The 14,335-nt window shown below is 39.1% G+C and overlaps 1 protein-coding gene and 1 pseudogene across 1 annotated transcript in view; one reads left to right on the top strand and one right to left on the bottom strand.

Annotated features, from left to right (window-relative positions):
- Ttc39b (tetratricopeptide repeat domain 39B) overlaps nt 1-14,335 on the top strand; it is a 96,569-nt gene that overhangs the window by 15,255 nt on the left and 66,979 nt on the right. Inside the window, exon 2 of the mRNA XM_090330015.1 lies at nt 9,032-9,066. Within this exon, the coding sequence (XP_090186141.1) occupies nt 9,032-9,066 (35 nt within the window). The remainder of the gene's footprint in view (nt 1-9,031; nt 9,067-14,335) is intronic.
- Nucleotides 13,273-13,709, bottom strand: LOC150065421 (oligosaccharyltransferase complex subunit OSTC pseudogene; annotated as a pseudogene).

Raw genomic sequence — 14,335 nt, 5'->3', positions numbered from 1 at the left:
CACTTAGGGGTGATGCTGGGATTCTGTGGCCAAGAATTCTTGGGGGCTGTTTTAGTAATCTTTCTGTTGTTGTGAAAAAATATCCGATAAACAATGAGGAACTGTTTATTTCTAATTGTAGTATGTGGTTGTTTGGTAGTGTGGCTATGAGCCTGTGGTGAACAGAATATCATGGTAGGAAGTGGAGTAGAGCTAGAAGCTCATTTATAGTAGCTGGTTGGAGTTTCAGTATTCTTTAGTGGTGTATCTCAGTGACCTAACTTCCTTTCTCAAGGTTCTACCTCCTAAAGGCTCTACCACCTCCTCATAGTGCCATTATGTAGAGATGAGGCCTTCATCATGTGAGTCTTTGGGGAACATTTAAGCTCAAACTATAACTAGGGTTAAGAGTTTAGAGCACCCTTCCTGATTGGAAGTCAGAGTCAGCAAACTTCTGACACTGCCTTTTATACCGTAACAAGCTTCTGTCCCATAACAGTGGTTATGGGACAATTACTTCTGAAACAACTTGTTTCCTTCCCTCTGCTACCCAGCAGAAAAAAAACCGTCGAGGGACAGAAAAGTGGCTCCAGCCCCTGGAATGTTCCCCCCATGTAGTGTCACAAGTGGAACTTATCACAGGCATTTACAACTATGAGTTTAAAGGTCAGCTAAGGATCAGGAATGAAGATCAGTTTCGATGGCATATTTATCAACTGAAGAATGGATAAAGGAGATGTAATATGTTTATGCAAAGGAGTTTATTCAGACATAAATAAGAATGAAATTATGTTGTATTCAGCGAAATGGATGGAACTGGAAATAGCTAGATAAATAGGGGAGACAGTGCGTTTGTCTGTATAGAAAGCCAAAGGCAGATTGTTAGAAGTGGAGGAAGGGTGACATTGGTGATTCAGTATCCAGCTGTCTTGGTTAAGACTGATTCAGCAAGGCATCATGTTAGGCGCTAAACCTAAGGCCATATTTATGTGAGGAGCGTTGTGTTTACCTGAGCTCACACAATCTCACCACAGACATCTAATTAATTGCCACACAAAAATAGTAACTGTGTGGTGGAGAAATAAGACACCTTAGTAGGTGACTGGAATTGCCATCCTGAAGGGGAGCTAGCATCTGTGCTCCAAGTGTAGTAACTGCCTGCGGAAGGAAGGACAAGGAGCTCTTCTGTAGCGTAGAAACGGCTTCCATCATAAAATATAGCAGAAACACTTTAAATGAGCAAAATTACTTTTTTTTTTTTAGGCGGTCATGGGACTTAAACTTGCGTCCTGTGCTCTTCAGCTCAAGGCTATACTCTACCACTGGAGCCACAGTACCACATCTGATTTTCTGGTGGTTAATTGGAGATGAGACTGTCATGACTTTTGTGCCCATGCTAGCTTTGAACTGCGATCCTCAGATCTCAGCCCCCTGAATAGCTAGGATTACAGGTGTGAGCCACTGGTGCCTGGTGCAGAATTACTAGTTATTATTATTTTTAAAAGAGAAGAGGGCTCTATTTCTACAAACTTGTTGATGCTATAAAAGATAAAGATGTAAAAATGCTCCAGATTAAAGGAGGCAAAAGAGATCTGACAGCTAACTGCAATAGCTGACCCTAGACCACATTCTGCACTGTAGAAGAAAAAAGGCTATGAGGGCCATTGTTGGGTCAGTTGGCAAAAGTGGACTGTGGGCAGTAAAGCAGTTTAATTTGCAGAAATGAGTAACTGTACAGTGGTAAGTAAGTGAATACCTCTATTTTTAGGAAGCACATTTTGAAGTATTTATAGAGGTCAAGGACTACATTTACCTCTAAATTATTTGCAATTTACTCTCAGTGGCTGAGGCAATATATTGTTTAGCTAGATAGGGAAAAGGAAAGGAAGATGGAGGGAGGAACAAGAGCAGATTATGAAACAAGGGAAAAATGTCAACGAGTGGTGAAACTGGATAAATAGCATACAGATGTTCGTACTGTTTTTCTAGAAACTTTCCTAAGTCTGAAATTGTTTCAAAGTAAAGTTTCATTTTTTGCTTTTTAAAAAGCTGTTTGAGTGGAGTGCCTGTGGCTCATGCCTGTAAATCTAGCTACTTAGGAGGCTGAGATATGGAATTATAGTTTGAAGCCAGCCTGGGCTGAAAAGTCCCCATGAGACTCTTATTTCAAAGTAATCACAAGAAAACTGGAAGTAGGGCTGTAGTAGAAGTAGTAGAACACTAGCCTTGAGGGGGGAAAAAAAAAAGCCCAGGCACAGCTCCTAGGCACTGAGTTCGAGGCCTGCAATCACCACCACCACCTCCAAAAAGCTGTCTGAAACTGCTGCTCACACTTGATGTGCAAAGAACTGGAATCTACAACAATTTGAGTTGAAATACCACCTTGCCATATTCTGCCTGAATTTTTCTCTAGGTGTATTGGATTTTCTTATTTTAAAATAATATTTTAATGCTTTTTAATATTGTTGACATTATTCATAGTTTTCATATTACAAAAAGAACATTTAAAAGCATTTTCTTGTAAGTTATTAAATGATTCAGAAGCCAAAACATGGTTTCCTGTTCTTTGCAGAAGAAACAAACATTAAAGAATTTTGTTGTGACCTTCAAATCATTTATTTAATTTTATTTTTCGGTTGTGGGGTTTGAACTCTGGGCTTGGGCACTGTCCTTGAGCTCTTTAGCTCAAGGCTACCCCTGTACCATGTTGAGCTAGAGTACAACTTCTGTTTTTTCTGGTGATTAATTGGAGTTAAGAATCCCACAGACTTTCATGCCTGGCTTGGCTTTGAACTGAGATCCTCATATCTCAGCCTCCTAAATAGCTATAATCATAGATGCCAGTCACTGGCACCCGGCCTAATCATTTATTTTTATACACACACACACACACACACACACACACACCCCACATGTAACCCTACTTGAGTTTCATCACTATTAATGATATTCTTTGCTATACATTGTTCTCTATGGCTAATATTCTTTGGTATAATATGTACTATCCTTTTTGTTGAGCCCTTGGCTGATGCCACGGCTTGATTGTTGTTAACAGAGCTGCAATAAACGTGGATGTATAGGTATTTCTTGGATATTGATTTATATTTTTATTTGTATATGTACCCAAGAGTGGTTGTGATAGGGTCATGAGACAGATTTATTTTTCGAGTTTTTTAAAGACACCGTCTGATTTCCATAGTGGTTGTTCTAGTGGATGTGAAGTCCGTTTTCCCAATTCCAAATTTATAAAGAACTAACCAGTAAGGTACAGTATACCTTCAATAAAATATGTTCAAATTCAGTGCACAGATTAAATGTTATAATACATAAACCTACTACTATTAAGATAAAGGAATATTTCTGTCATCCCATATATCCTGTGGTGCCCCTTTAGTCATTTCAGATTCTTTTTAGTGTATTTCATTAAATACTTTTCATTGTTAATCTTTTGGTATGTTTATAGTTTTTTTTTTGGCTAGTCCTTGAGCTTGAACTCAGGGCTTGGCACTGTCCTTGTACTTTCTCAATGCTAGTGCTCTACCATTTGAGCTGCAGAACACTTCTGGTTTTTTCTATGTTATGTGCTATCAAGGAAGTTTATAATTCTTGGTTCATTTTTAATGGATAATGTGGATGAAATTTGAGATATGGATTACATGGTCTGTAAGCTAATTGTTTTCTGGCAGTGTCTCTCCTTTCTGTCAGTTTGAGTAAGTTTCTGTATTTAATTGCTTCTTGTTAAAACATGACATGTCAGCATTTCACTTATAATGGTATTGATTCCATTAATTTGTTTTATGGTGTAGTGTAAAGTTTATTTACAACTGTGTAGGTAGGCATTTAGCTTCTTGCTGAAGATTTCTTGCTGTTGAGAGTGAATGTTGAGAGTGAATGCCAGTCCTGGGGCCTGAACTTAGTGCCTGTCCTTCGTATCTGAGCTTTCTCTGCTCAAGTCTAGTGCTTTTCCACTTGAGCCACTGCTCACTATAAAAGCTGAGTAGTTAATTGTAGATAACACTCACTGACTTTCCTGCATTTGCTGTCTTTGAACTGAGATCCTCAGGTCTCAGCCCCCTGAGCAGCTAGGATTACAGGCTTGAGCTATCAGTGAGAGTTTATTCCTTTCTTTCTTTTTGTTTCTATTTCCTGGTGTTCATTTTAGAAAACTTATTTTTGGCACAGGAAACATAGTAGTCCTTGAAGGAGGATGATGGAAGGCATGATATTAAGATGTCTTGTTTTCATAAACTAATACGTTGACTTGAGACCCCTTTGTACCACTAAAGGTAATAAAAACTAATGAAATATATGTCTTCGCACTTTTTCTATTAGACAGCTTTAAGAGACAGATAACAGCTTTAAGTATCTCTTGTTTGCTAACACCCTATGTGTTAGGAATATAGATATTATGAAAAGTGTCTCTGTAAGCACTGTGCTGGGAGCATTAAATATATTATCCTCTACCAAGGTTATAAATTAAGTCAAATTATTCCCTCTGCAGAGATGGAAAAACTGAGACTCAGCTATGGATAAGTTAACCAAATCTTTCTGAGTCTTAGTATGTTCATTTTATTGTTGCTGGTCATGGGACTTGAACTCCAGGCCTGAGTGTTGTCCCTGAGTTCTTCAGCTCAAGGCTACTGTCCTATCCCTTGAGCCAGAGCACCACTTCTGGTTTTCTGGTGGTTTATTGGAGATAAGAGTCTCATGGACTTAGTGCCCCAGCAAGCTTTTAACCGTGATCCTCAGATCTCAGCTAGGATCACAGATGTGAGCCACCGTGCCAGCAGTATGTTTATTTTAATTCTACCATAGTCTTATAAGGTCATGATGAAAATTTAATGAGATGATGATGTGTGTTAAGAATTTATACTAATGCTCAAACAGTAGATAATTTTGCTATTTATGAGAACAGATAGTTATAATGATAATTACATAAGTAAAAATCTGTCTTTTTGTTTTTTTTTTTTCCTGTGGGTCATGTGGCTTGAATCTGGCCTGGGCTCTGTCCCTGAGCTCTTCAGCTCAAGGCTACTGCCCTACCCCTGGGCCTGGGCGTTGTCCATGAACTCTTCAGCTCAAGGCTACCACCCTACCCTGGAGCCAAGCCCCACTTGACTTTGAACCTTGATCCTCAGATCTCAGCCTCCTGAGTAGCTAGGATTACAAGTGAGAGTCACCATGCATAGCTTCTATCTATTTTTGTTGGTCATGGGGTTTGACCTCTAGGCCTGGGTACTGTACCTGAACTCTCCAGCTCAAGACTTGTGCTCTATCACAATGAGCCATAGTGCCACTTTTTAGGTGTTAGTTGGAGATAAGAGTTTCAGGGGCTTTTATGCCTGGGCTGGCTTTGAACTGCGATCCTCAGATCTCAGCCCCCTGAATAGCTAGGATTACAGGTGTGAGCCACTGGTGCCTGGTGCAGAATTACTAGTTATTATTATTTTTAAAAGAGAAGAGGGCTCTATTTCTACAAACTTGTTGATGCTATAAAAGATAAAGATGTAAAAATGCTCCAGATTAAAGGAGGCAAAAGAGATCTGACAGCTAACTGCAATAGCTGACCCTAGACCACATTCTGCACTGTAGAAGAAAAAAGGCTATGAGGACCATTGTTGGGTCAGTTGGCAAAAGTGGACTGTGGGCAATAAAGCAGTTTAATTTGCAGAAATGAGTAACTGTACAGTGGTAAGTGAGTGAATACCTCTATTTTTAGGAAACACATCTTGAAGTATTTATAGAGGTCAAGGACTACATTTACCTCTAAATTATTTGCAATTTACTTTCAGTGGCTGGCTCACTTTTTATGTTTATTTGTGAATTAGAAAAAAGCGTATAAGTAATACAGTGTCTGAATGTTAATACATTGAATTTATGATTTTTTAATGGGAGGAAGCTGTATAAATTTGAAGTTTTTAAATTTTAAAGCACTGTTAGTAATAATTTAAGCTGCTATACAGTTATTCACTTTTAAAAATAGCACTCCAGCCTGGAGTTTGGTCTCGTGGTAGAGTGCTTACCTAGCATGCATGAAGACCCGGGTTTGATTCCTCAGTACCACATTCATAGATAAAAGCTGGAAGTGGTACTGTGGCCCAAGTGGTAGAGCACTAAACTTGAGGAAAGTCCAAGGACAGTGCTCAGGCCCTGATTTCAAGCCCCAGAACTGGAAAAAAAAAATAGTATTCCCTAGATATTCTCTGTTAACTATAGATGTGGTAAGTTAGGTAGGATGTGAACTAAAGAATGGAAGTGCCTTATAAACAGTGATTTATACGGTTTATTTTATAACTATATGTGTAGTGATTGAGAAGTACAATCTGAAAGTAAAATAATTTGTCTAAACAATATGTAGTTATAAAAAAACTTGTATTTTACACATGAACTCTTTGCTACATATTATATATTATAGTGCACATTTTAAATGTTCATTTTTCTTAGATGTTATGTTCAAAATTATGAATACTCTACTGTATTGTCAGTTTAAATTATTAGTTCAATATTAATAATTTTTTTTCTGGTGCTGGGGCTTGAACTCAGGACTTGGATGCTGTCCTTGAGCTTCTGTGTTCAAGGCTAGCATTATACCACTTGAGCCACAATACCACTTTTGGATTTTTTTGAGCTGTTTATTGGAGATAAGAGTCTTCTGGACTTTCCTACTGAGGCTGGCTTTGAACTATGGTCCTTCGATCTCAGTTTCCTGAGTAGCAAGGTTTGCAGGAGTAAGCTGCCAGTGTCTGGCCTCAGCATTTATTATTATTATTATTAGTCCTGGAGCTTGATCTCAGGGCCTGAGCACTATCCTTGGGTTCTCAAGCCTAGAGCTCTGCCACCTGAGCCACAGCACCACTTCTGGCTTTTTCTATGTATGTGGTACCGAGGACTCGAACAAGTAGGCCAAACTTCCGGCTTTAGCATTAATTTTGACTGTACATTTTTTTTTTTAACATACTGACCTTAGAACTTAACTCCTTCCATTACCTGCAATTTAGTTCTATATTTATGATGAAATGTACAATGGTGAACAAAAAAAGGCTCCTTCTAAAGTTAACTTGCATTGTAAAAAATGTGCTAGTTAAGCTGGGTGCCAGTGGCTCATTCCTATTTTCCTAGCTACTGGAGAGGTTAAGATCTGAGGCCTGAGGAAATTTGAAGCAGGAACGTTTATGAGAGTATCTCCAACTAACCACCCCAAAAGCAGTACATTAAGTTGCCGTTCAAGTGAAAAAAAGCTAAGGGATAGCACATAGCACCCATGCCTGGAGTTCAAGCCCCAGTACACACACACACACATACACACACCTACATACATGCACGTGCACATATACACAGCACACACAGCACACATGCACACACATACAGCACACACACAGCGTACATACAGAGCACATACAGCACACATGCACACACACATAGCACACACACAGCACACACACAGCACACACCAATGGGTAATAGAAACCAAAGCCTTGGTGGCCAATTCAAATTTTTTTTTTTTTTGGTGAGAGTGACATCTGGTGGTTCATTTATAATTGCATTCAACTAGAAGTTGGAAATTCCAGACTCAGCTTGGTATTTAATACCCGCTAGCTTTTGAGGATCAAGTTTGTACAACAGGTAGAACACAGCTTGGCAGAGCTCCATTTGGTTGTAACCTCTGCATGCTAGTCATTCCTGAGGATTTGTTTTAGTGTGTGATGGACAAACAGCTGCTTGAGGATTTGTGTAATTCAAACAGTTTAAATGTATGAATCTTTGCCAGCCTCTCTGCTTTATTGTTGATGCAAGAAGGCCCCCATAAAAAGAAAGATGATTCTAGGAAGCTGCCATTCTTAATTAATTTTAATTAGAGTGCTTGAAGACAGTGTACTTGAGGAAGTATCTGGCTGAGCTCAAAATGGAAGGATGTGAAAGGGTCAGTCATGGGAAGGGTAGAGTTAAGCCAATTCTGAGACAGAGGAAACAGTGCAGAGAGCAATTTAAGGAATAAAAGAATCATCTGTAACTGAGGGGATTCAGCTAGGCAGGTAGGTAGAGATGTGTTCAGATGCCTGTGGGATTATTGAAGGTCCTGAAGACTGTGAAGAAGATTTTTGAGGATAATGGAAAGCTGCTAAAGAGGTCTAAAGCATTGGAATAGTATATGCCTCTTTAAAGAAGAAACAAATAATTGCACTGTTGTATGAAGAATTTAATGGAGAGTGTCAGGATGGAAGTCGGGAGATGGGTAAGGTGGCCCTTACCAAGGTGTTGGCGCTTTGCACTCTGATAGTTGTGATAGAATCCTTTGAGAATTAGGCTTGGTTTTGGAGGAGGAGTTCAGATTGATATTTATAATTGTGATATTTTTTTTGCTAGTCCCAGGGCTTGAACTCAGGGCCTGAGTGCTGTCCTTGAGCTTTCTCAAGGTTAGAACTCTACCACTTGAGCCTCAGTACCACTTTTGGCTTTTTCTATGTATGTGGTACCGAGGAATCGAACCTGGATCTTTGTGCAACTAAGCAAGCACTCTAGCACTAGGCCAAACTCCTGGCCCAGATATTTATGATTGCGAAGGAGCTATTGTGTTTGTGAGAGTTCTAGGTGAGGATATGTGTGTATCATTTGGGTTTATGTATGTATTAATATGTCTGTCAGTGATGTGTGTGTATTTCTGAGTGCAAATGAGTATGTGTGTTTGTCTCCTGTTGTGGTTTTCGAACAGGCTGGTCACATAGAGAAAAAGTCTGCCCTTTGTGGCACAGATTCATTCACCTGGTGGAGTAGGAAGTCTGTCTTGGAGCTTGCAGGTGGATCTGAAATGAAGGCTCAGGAGATGCTAACTTGGCTAACTCTGATCAAGTCCTGTTAGCAGTCCTAATTACAATAAAAAATAAATGTAAATCTCACTTAAGATCAGACAGCTTTCTGTGACAGGGATTTCACTCGCCAAAGTTGAGCTGTTCTACTGCATGTTATATCCTCTTCCCTGTATTCATCTTTTATGCACATGCCCTTCTTACTTCTGGAGAAACTCATAATTTTTTCTTTTTTTATTCCTTCTCAGGACATCTTTGAAGATGCCTTGGAAACCATCTCTATGTAAGTCATATTATAATTAAAATATATTGTAGTGAAAAGTTGCTAGCTCTCATATATAAAATGTAAATATTTCATTCTAAAGTTTTTGAGAGTAGTAGTTACTGTTATAAAAAGGACAGTGTGAAACTGAAGTGTGATTGTGCTTCAGAAAGGATTTCTTTAATGTGTCTCTCAAGTGTGTTTCTGAGCATCAGTTCTTATTAAGAGCAAGTGAAGTAAAATATTTTCCAATAAGTAATTTCATTTATTGGTAACCCTTTTAAGACTTGTCTGTATCTACTTATCAGGAAAGCTGAACAGTTTTTGTGATTTTTTTTTGTCAGTGTGGGACTTGAACTCTGGGCCTGGGCATTGTCCCTGAGTTCTTCAGCTCAAGGCTACCACCCTACCCCTTTAGCCTCAGTGCCACTTCCCATTTTCTGGTTATTGATTGGAGATAAGAGTCTCACAGACTTTTTAGTACCTGGGTAGACTTTGAACTGAGATCCTCAGATCTCAGCTTCCTGAGTAGCTAGCTAGGATTACAGTCATGAACCACCTTGCCCAGCTTTTGGTGATATTTTTGTGATATGTTGGTCAGTGAGCAAGAGGTTTTGTTCTCACATAGGAACAGGTCCGTCTGAGATCATTGAGAAGACACACTATCTTCACACTCAGCACTTGTGCGGCTCCCAGATCTCCCTGCCCGTGTTAGGATCATAACAATTTACCTTTGGTACATCTGAAATCACTGAAAGGGATTTCTGATGTCTATTAATACCAATCCAGAGGCTTGAACTCAGGGTCTGCACACTGAGCCTGAGGTTTTTTGCTCAAGGCTGTTGCTCTAACACTTGAGTCTCACCTACACTTCTGAATTTTCAGTGGTTAATTGATGAGGGTCTTGTGGACTTTCCTATCTGGGCTGGGTTAGAACCATGATCTTCAGATATCAGTCTATTGAGAAGCTAGGATTATAAGCATGAGCCACTGGTGCCCTGCTTACATTATCAGTTGTATAGAATAAAAGCTTCATTAAAATAATGCTATTTCTGGGCTTTTTATTCTGCTTCTTTGATTTATACCCTTTTTTCCCTTTACAATACTCTTAAACATTTTTAATTTTTAAAATATTTTTTATTGGAGTAATGTATACAGGGGTTACAGTTGCATTCTCCAAGTAGTAGGTGCATTACTTCTCACACATTGATATCCCTTCTCATGTGTTTGTCTCCATTTCCCTCCCTCAGCCTCTCCCTTGTTTTCCCCTTTTCCTTTCCTATTCCAAATAAATAAATTATGTACAATATACCAGTAACAAAGTCAGATATTTTTATTGTTATTGTAAAGTTGATGTGCAGAGAGGTTTTAGTTACATAAAGAAGTACTCTTTTCAACTGTTTTAAATGTTTTAATATTAGTGGGACTGATCATCAGAAATGTATTATTCAGAAATAGCTGCTATTATTGTACACTTGTAATTCTAGTATTGAGGTAAGAGGGTTGTAAGTTCAAGGCTACCCTGAACTGCAGAGCAAGACTGTCACAATAAGCAAAATGAAATAAATGCCTATAAAACCAAACTGAAAGTGGAGTATAATGGCGATATTATTGGTTTGTGATTGTCAGAAACTATTCATCATTCATGTACTTTCTTTTTTTTGCCAGTCCTGGGCTTGAGCTGTGGGCCTGAGCACTATTCTTGGACTTTCTCAAGGCTAGAGCTCTACCACTTGAGCCTCAGCACCACTTCTGGCTTTTTTTTTTAATGTATGTGGTACCGAGGAATCAAACCTGAGTCTTCATGCATGCTAGGCAAGCATTCTACCACAAAGCTAAACTCCTGGTCCCCATTCATGTACTTTTTGAATCAGGAAATGTACAAGCCTCAGTGGTGGCTGTTGCTGTTGCTGCTGCTGCTGGGGCTCTTTCTGGTGTTACTGGTGTTTGAACTCATGGCTTCACACTTGATAAGGTAGACTGCCACTTTGAACCCTTTTTGTTCTAATTATTTTTGGGCCAAAGTCTCTCTTTTTGTTTGGGCCAATGTGGACCACAATTCTGTGTATATATCCTAACTTGGTTGGGATAATAGGAGCACATTCCCCATTTTTTTTGTTGGTTGAAATGGTGTCTTATGAACTTTTTTTTTTTTTTTTTGTGCGTCATGGGGCTTGAACTGGCCTGGGTGCTGTCTCTGAGCTCTTCAGCTCAAGGCTACTGCTTTGCCCCACTTCCCATTTTCTAGAGGTTAATTGAAGATAAGAGTCTCAGGTTCTTTTGTGCCTGGGCTGGCTTTGAACCTTGATCCTCAGATCTCAGCCTCCTGAGTAGCTAGGATTACAGGCGTGAGCCATCAGTGCCCGGCTTCTTTGCTTCTTACAGACTTTTTTACCCAGCTTGAGCTCATGCCCAGCTACTGATTGGGATGGGATCTTGCGGTCCTTTTTCTCTTTTCGCCTGAGTTAGTCTTAAACTACAATCCTTCCAATATCTTATCTGCCTCTAGAGTAAGATAAGATGATACACTTAAACCATTGTAAATCTTGGTACTACTTTTTCTCATTCTGCAATATTACCTCACTTCTGATTACCTAAAATCCCCTTAATTGCTCTTTAACCTCTCTGGCTGTATTTTTCTGCTGTAGTCAGCATTTCCTTCACTTTTTTCTAATTTTAACTTCCTTTTCAGTGTACAAAATTTAAATGTTTGCTGTGTTATTGAGCTTTTTATTACTGTAACAGAATACCTGGGCTAACTTATAAAGAGGAAGGTTTGTTTTGGTTCATGGTTTTGGAGATTCTAATCCATGCATTGGGCCTCTGGTGAGACAGCACATCATGGCAAGAGTAATGGAGCACATAGTGGAGTAAAACAAAAAGATCACTCCGTTGCCAGGAAGCAAAAGAGAGTTTGAGGAAGTGGAGTTTGGTGGGACATGCTTATTATCCAGCATGTGTGAAGCTGAAGCAGAAGGATCACAAATTGAGGCCAGCCTGGGACACATAGTAAGCTCTGCGCTACATAATTAGGCCCTGTTTCAGAGACCAAGTAGAGGAGAGAGGGAGAAGAGTGCGGGAGGAGGGAGTTAGGAGGAGAGAGGGGAAAGAGAATTTGAGAATAAATTTTATTATTTTATCCTGGAAATCTGTCTTTCTTGAGAATGATTCAGAATGATCTTGTTTCAACTTCATGGCTCTATATAGGGAGCATAGGGCTCACCTTCAATACAACTATACCTTACTGTTTCCTTTAAGACATATCTTCAGTGACCTGAGTTCCTTTACTGGTTCCAACCTCCCCAAATTCTCACCACCTCCCAGTAGTATCACCCTGAGGACCAAGCCTTTAGCTCATTGGCTTTTGGCAACATTTAAGATCCAAACAATTATAACTACCCGTGCCAGAGTTTATCTTACATTTTTAAGTGTCTGGTGAGCAAATTAGTTCTTTATTGGTATTGGTACTAGGGCTAGAACTCAGGGTCTTGATGCTGTCTCTTAGTTTTTTTTTTTTTTTTTGGCATTGGGGATCAAACCCAGGACGTTGCACTTGTTAGGCAAGCACTTTGCCACTGAGCAACATCCCAGCGCTCTTAGCTTTTTTGCTCAAGGTTTGCACTCTGCCACTTGAGCCTCCACTTCTAGCTTTTTGGTGGTTGACTGGAGGTAAGAGTCTCACAAACTTTCTTGTCCAGGCTGACTTTTTTTTAAGTTATTAATTAGAAAAAAATCATTTATTTCTGCTCCTTACATACATCATACTGCTCAAGAGACAGTCTTGAATTTATATCTACAGAAACACACTAGCACACTGTTTAAAGGCAAAAGCATCACCGGAGAAGCGACCCAGCTGTCAAGAGCTCTCAGCTCATAGATCTTGCCTTCCGTTGAACTTCTTAAGATCAGAGATGTCATTTCCAAAAAAGGATGTGAAGGGGACTGTAAAAAAATGACTTAATTCAATATTATAGTTTGAGAAGTGGAGTATTTTTTTTTCCCTTCAAGAAATTAACACTAAGAAAATGCCATTAACATGATTGCATATTAGAGCAGGTCACAGCAAAAAAATACCGTGATAGCGTTGTCTCTGATACCAAGAAACTCTAGTCTGAGCTTTGATGTGCTCAGGCTTCTTTTCCTGCTGTTCTTTGTTCCTTTACAGACTTTCAAACTTCATTCCCAGGAACAAGTCTGGAGGCCACTGATTTCTTCTCAAAAGACATTCTATCCTCTCAGATAGCCTGGAAGTTTCATTCTATGAATACCGGTGCCATGAAAAAGCACAGTAGGACACAAACAAATCCATTGAACAGCAGAAGAAATCTGTTGAGCTTGGGAATATTTGGTGCATTGGATCAGTCTAGGATTATGAAACCTAAACCTCCCATTGTAAACAGGAAGCTGGATACGAGGCCTTCCATAATGTACTGTCCGTTTACTCTGTAAGCCAAGAAGGCTTCTGGCCTCTGGTGTCCATGTTCGTCAGGCATTGAGCTAACACTTGGAGGTTCAACACTTACATCATCAATTATTCCTCTGGTGATGAGGAAGTAGGACACGACCACTGTCATGGCTGATGGCATGTGCATCCAGGGCGGCTTCTTCGGCTTCAGATTGGGTCATTCAAGCACCAAGAATGGGACCTAGTACAAGGACTCCATGTTGGTGTTGGCAGGCCAGCTAGTGGGCCTCCAGCTCCACCCTGCCACCTACTGTTTTCTTTTTATGGGCTGTTGGAGAAGTCAGAGAGGCTGGTTGCACTCATTCAGACTGTTAGTAGAACAGATACAAGTTAATATGTGCTTAGCAGTGGTCTTCCACATTCTGTAGTATCTTATTAAAAAGTTTGAGTTTATTCTTTCATAGTAATTTATAGGTGTTTAATGGAGTCCTGAGGTATTGTGAATATGGAAGTGATGAATGTATTCATGTGCAAGCGCTACTGTGAGTTTGTACTAACTTGTAGAAAGTAAAAGAGATATTTTTGTCTAAGTTAATTAGAAGCCTACAAAAGAAATAAAAATTTTGTTAACATAACATTTCTCATAGATACTTTTCTTTCAATATCCTGTGTTTTGTTTGATTCACATGTTATAGATTAGAAAGAACTTTTTTTCATTTTATAGTTAATATCTATTTTAAGGTTAATTATGGGTAAATATTGGTGGATGATATTTGGAAATATTTAATCAGTATTTTTCTTTATACTAACTAAATTATAAAGAGTAACTATTGACCAGAATTTTTTTTCATATATTTTTATTGTAATTAATAGAAGGGTTACATG

This window comes from Megascapheus bottae, chromosome 3, assembly GCF_031878675.1.
Source record: "Megascapheus bottae isolate mThoBot1 chromosome 3, mThoBot2.hap1, whole genome shotgun sequence".
Classification (NCBI taxonomy): domain Eukaryota; kingdom Metazoa; phylum Chordata; class Mammalia; order Rodentia; family Geomyidae; genus Megascapheus; species Megascapheus bottae.
Note: the sequence above shows the minus strand (reverse complement) of the source record. Positions and strands in the feature narration are given on the sequence as shown.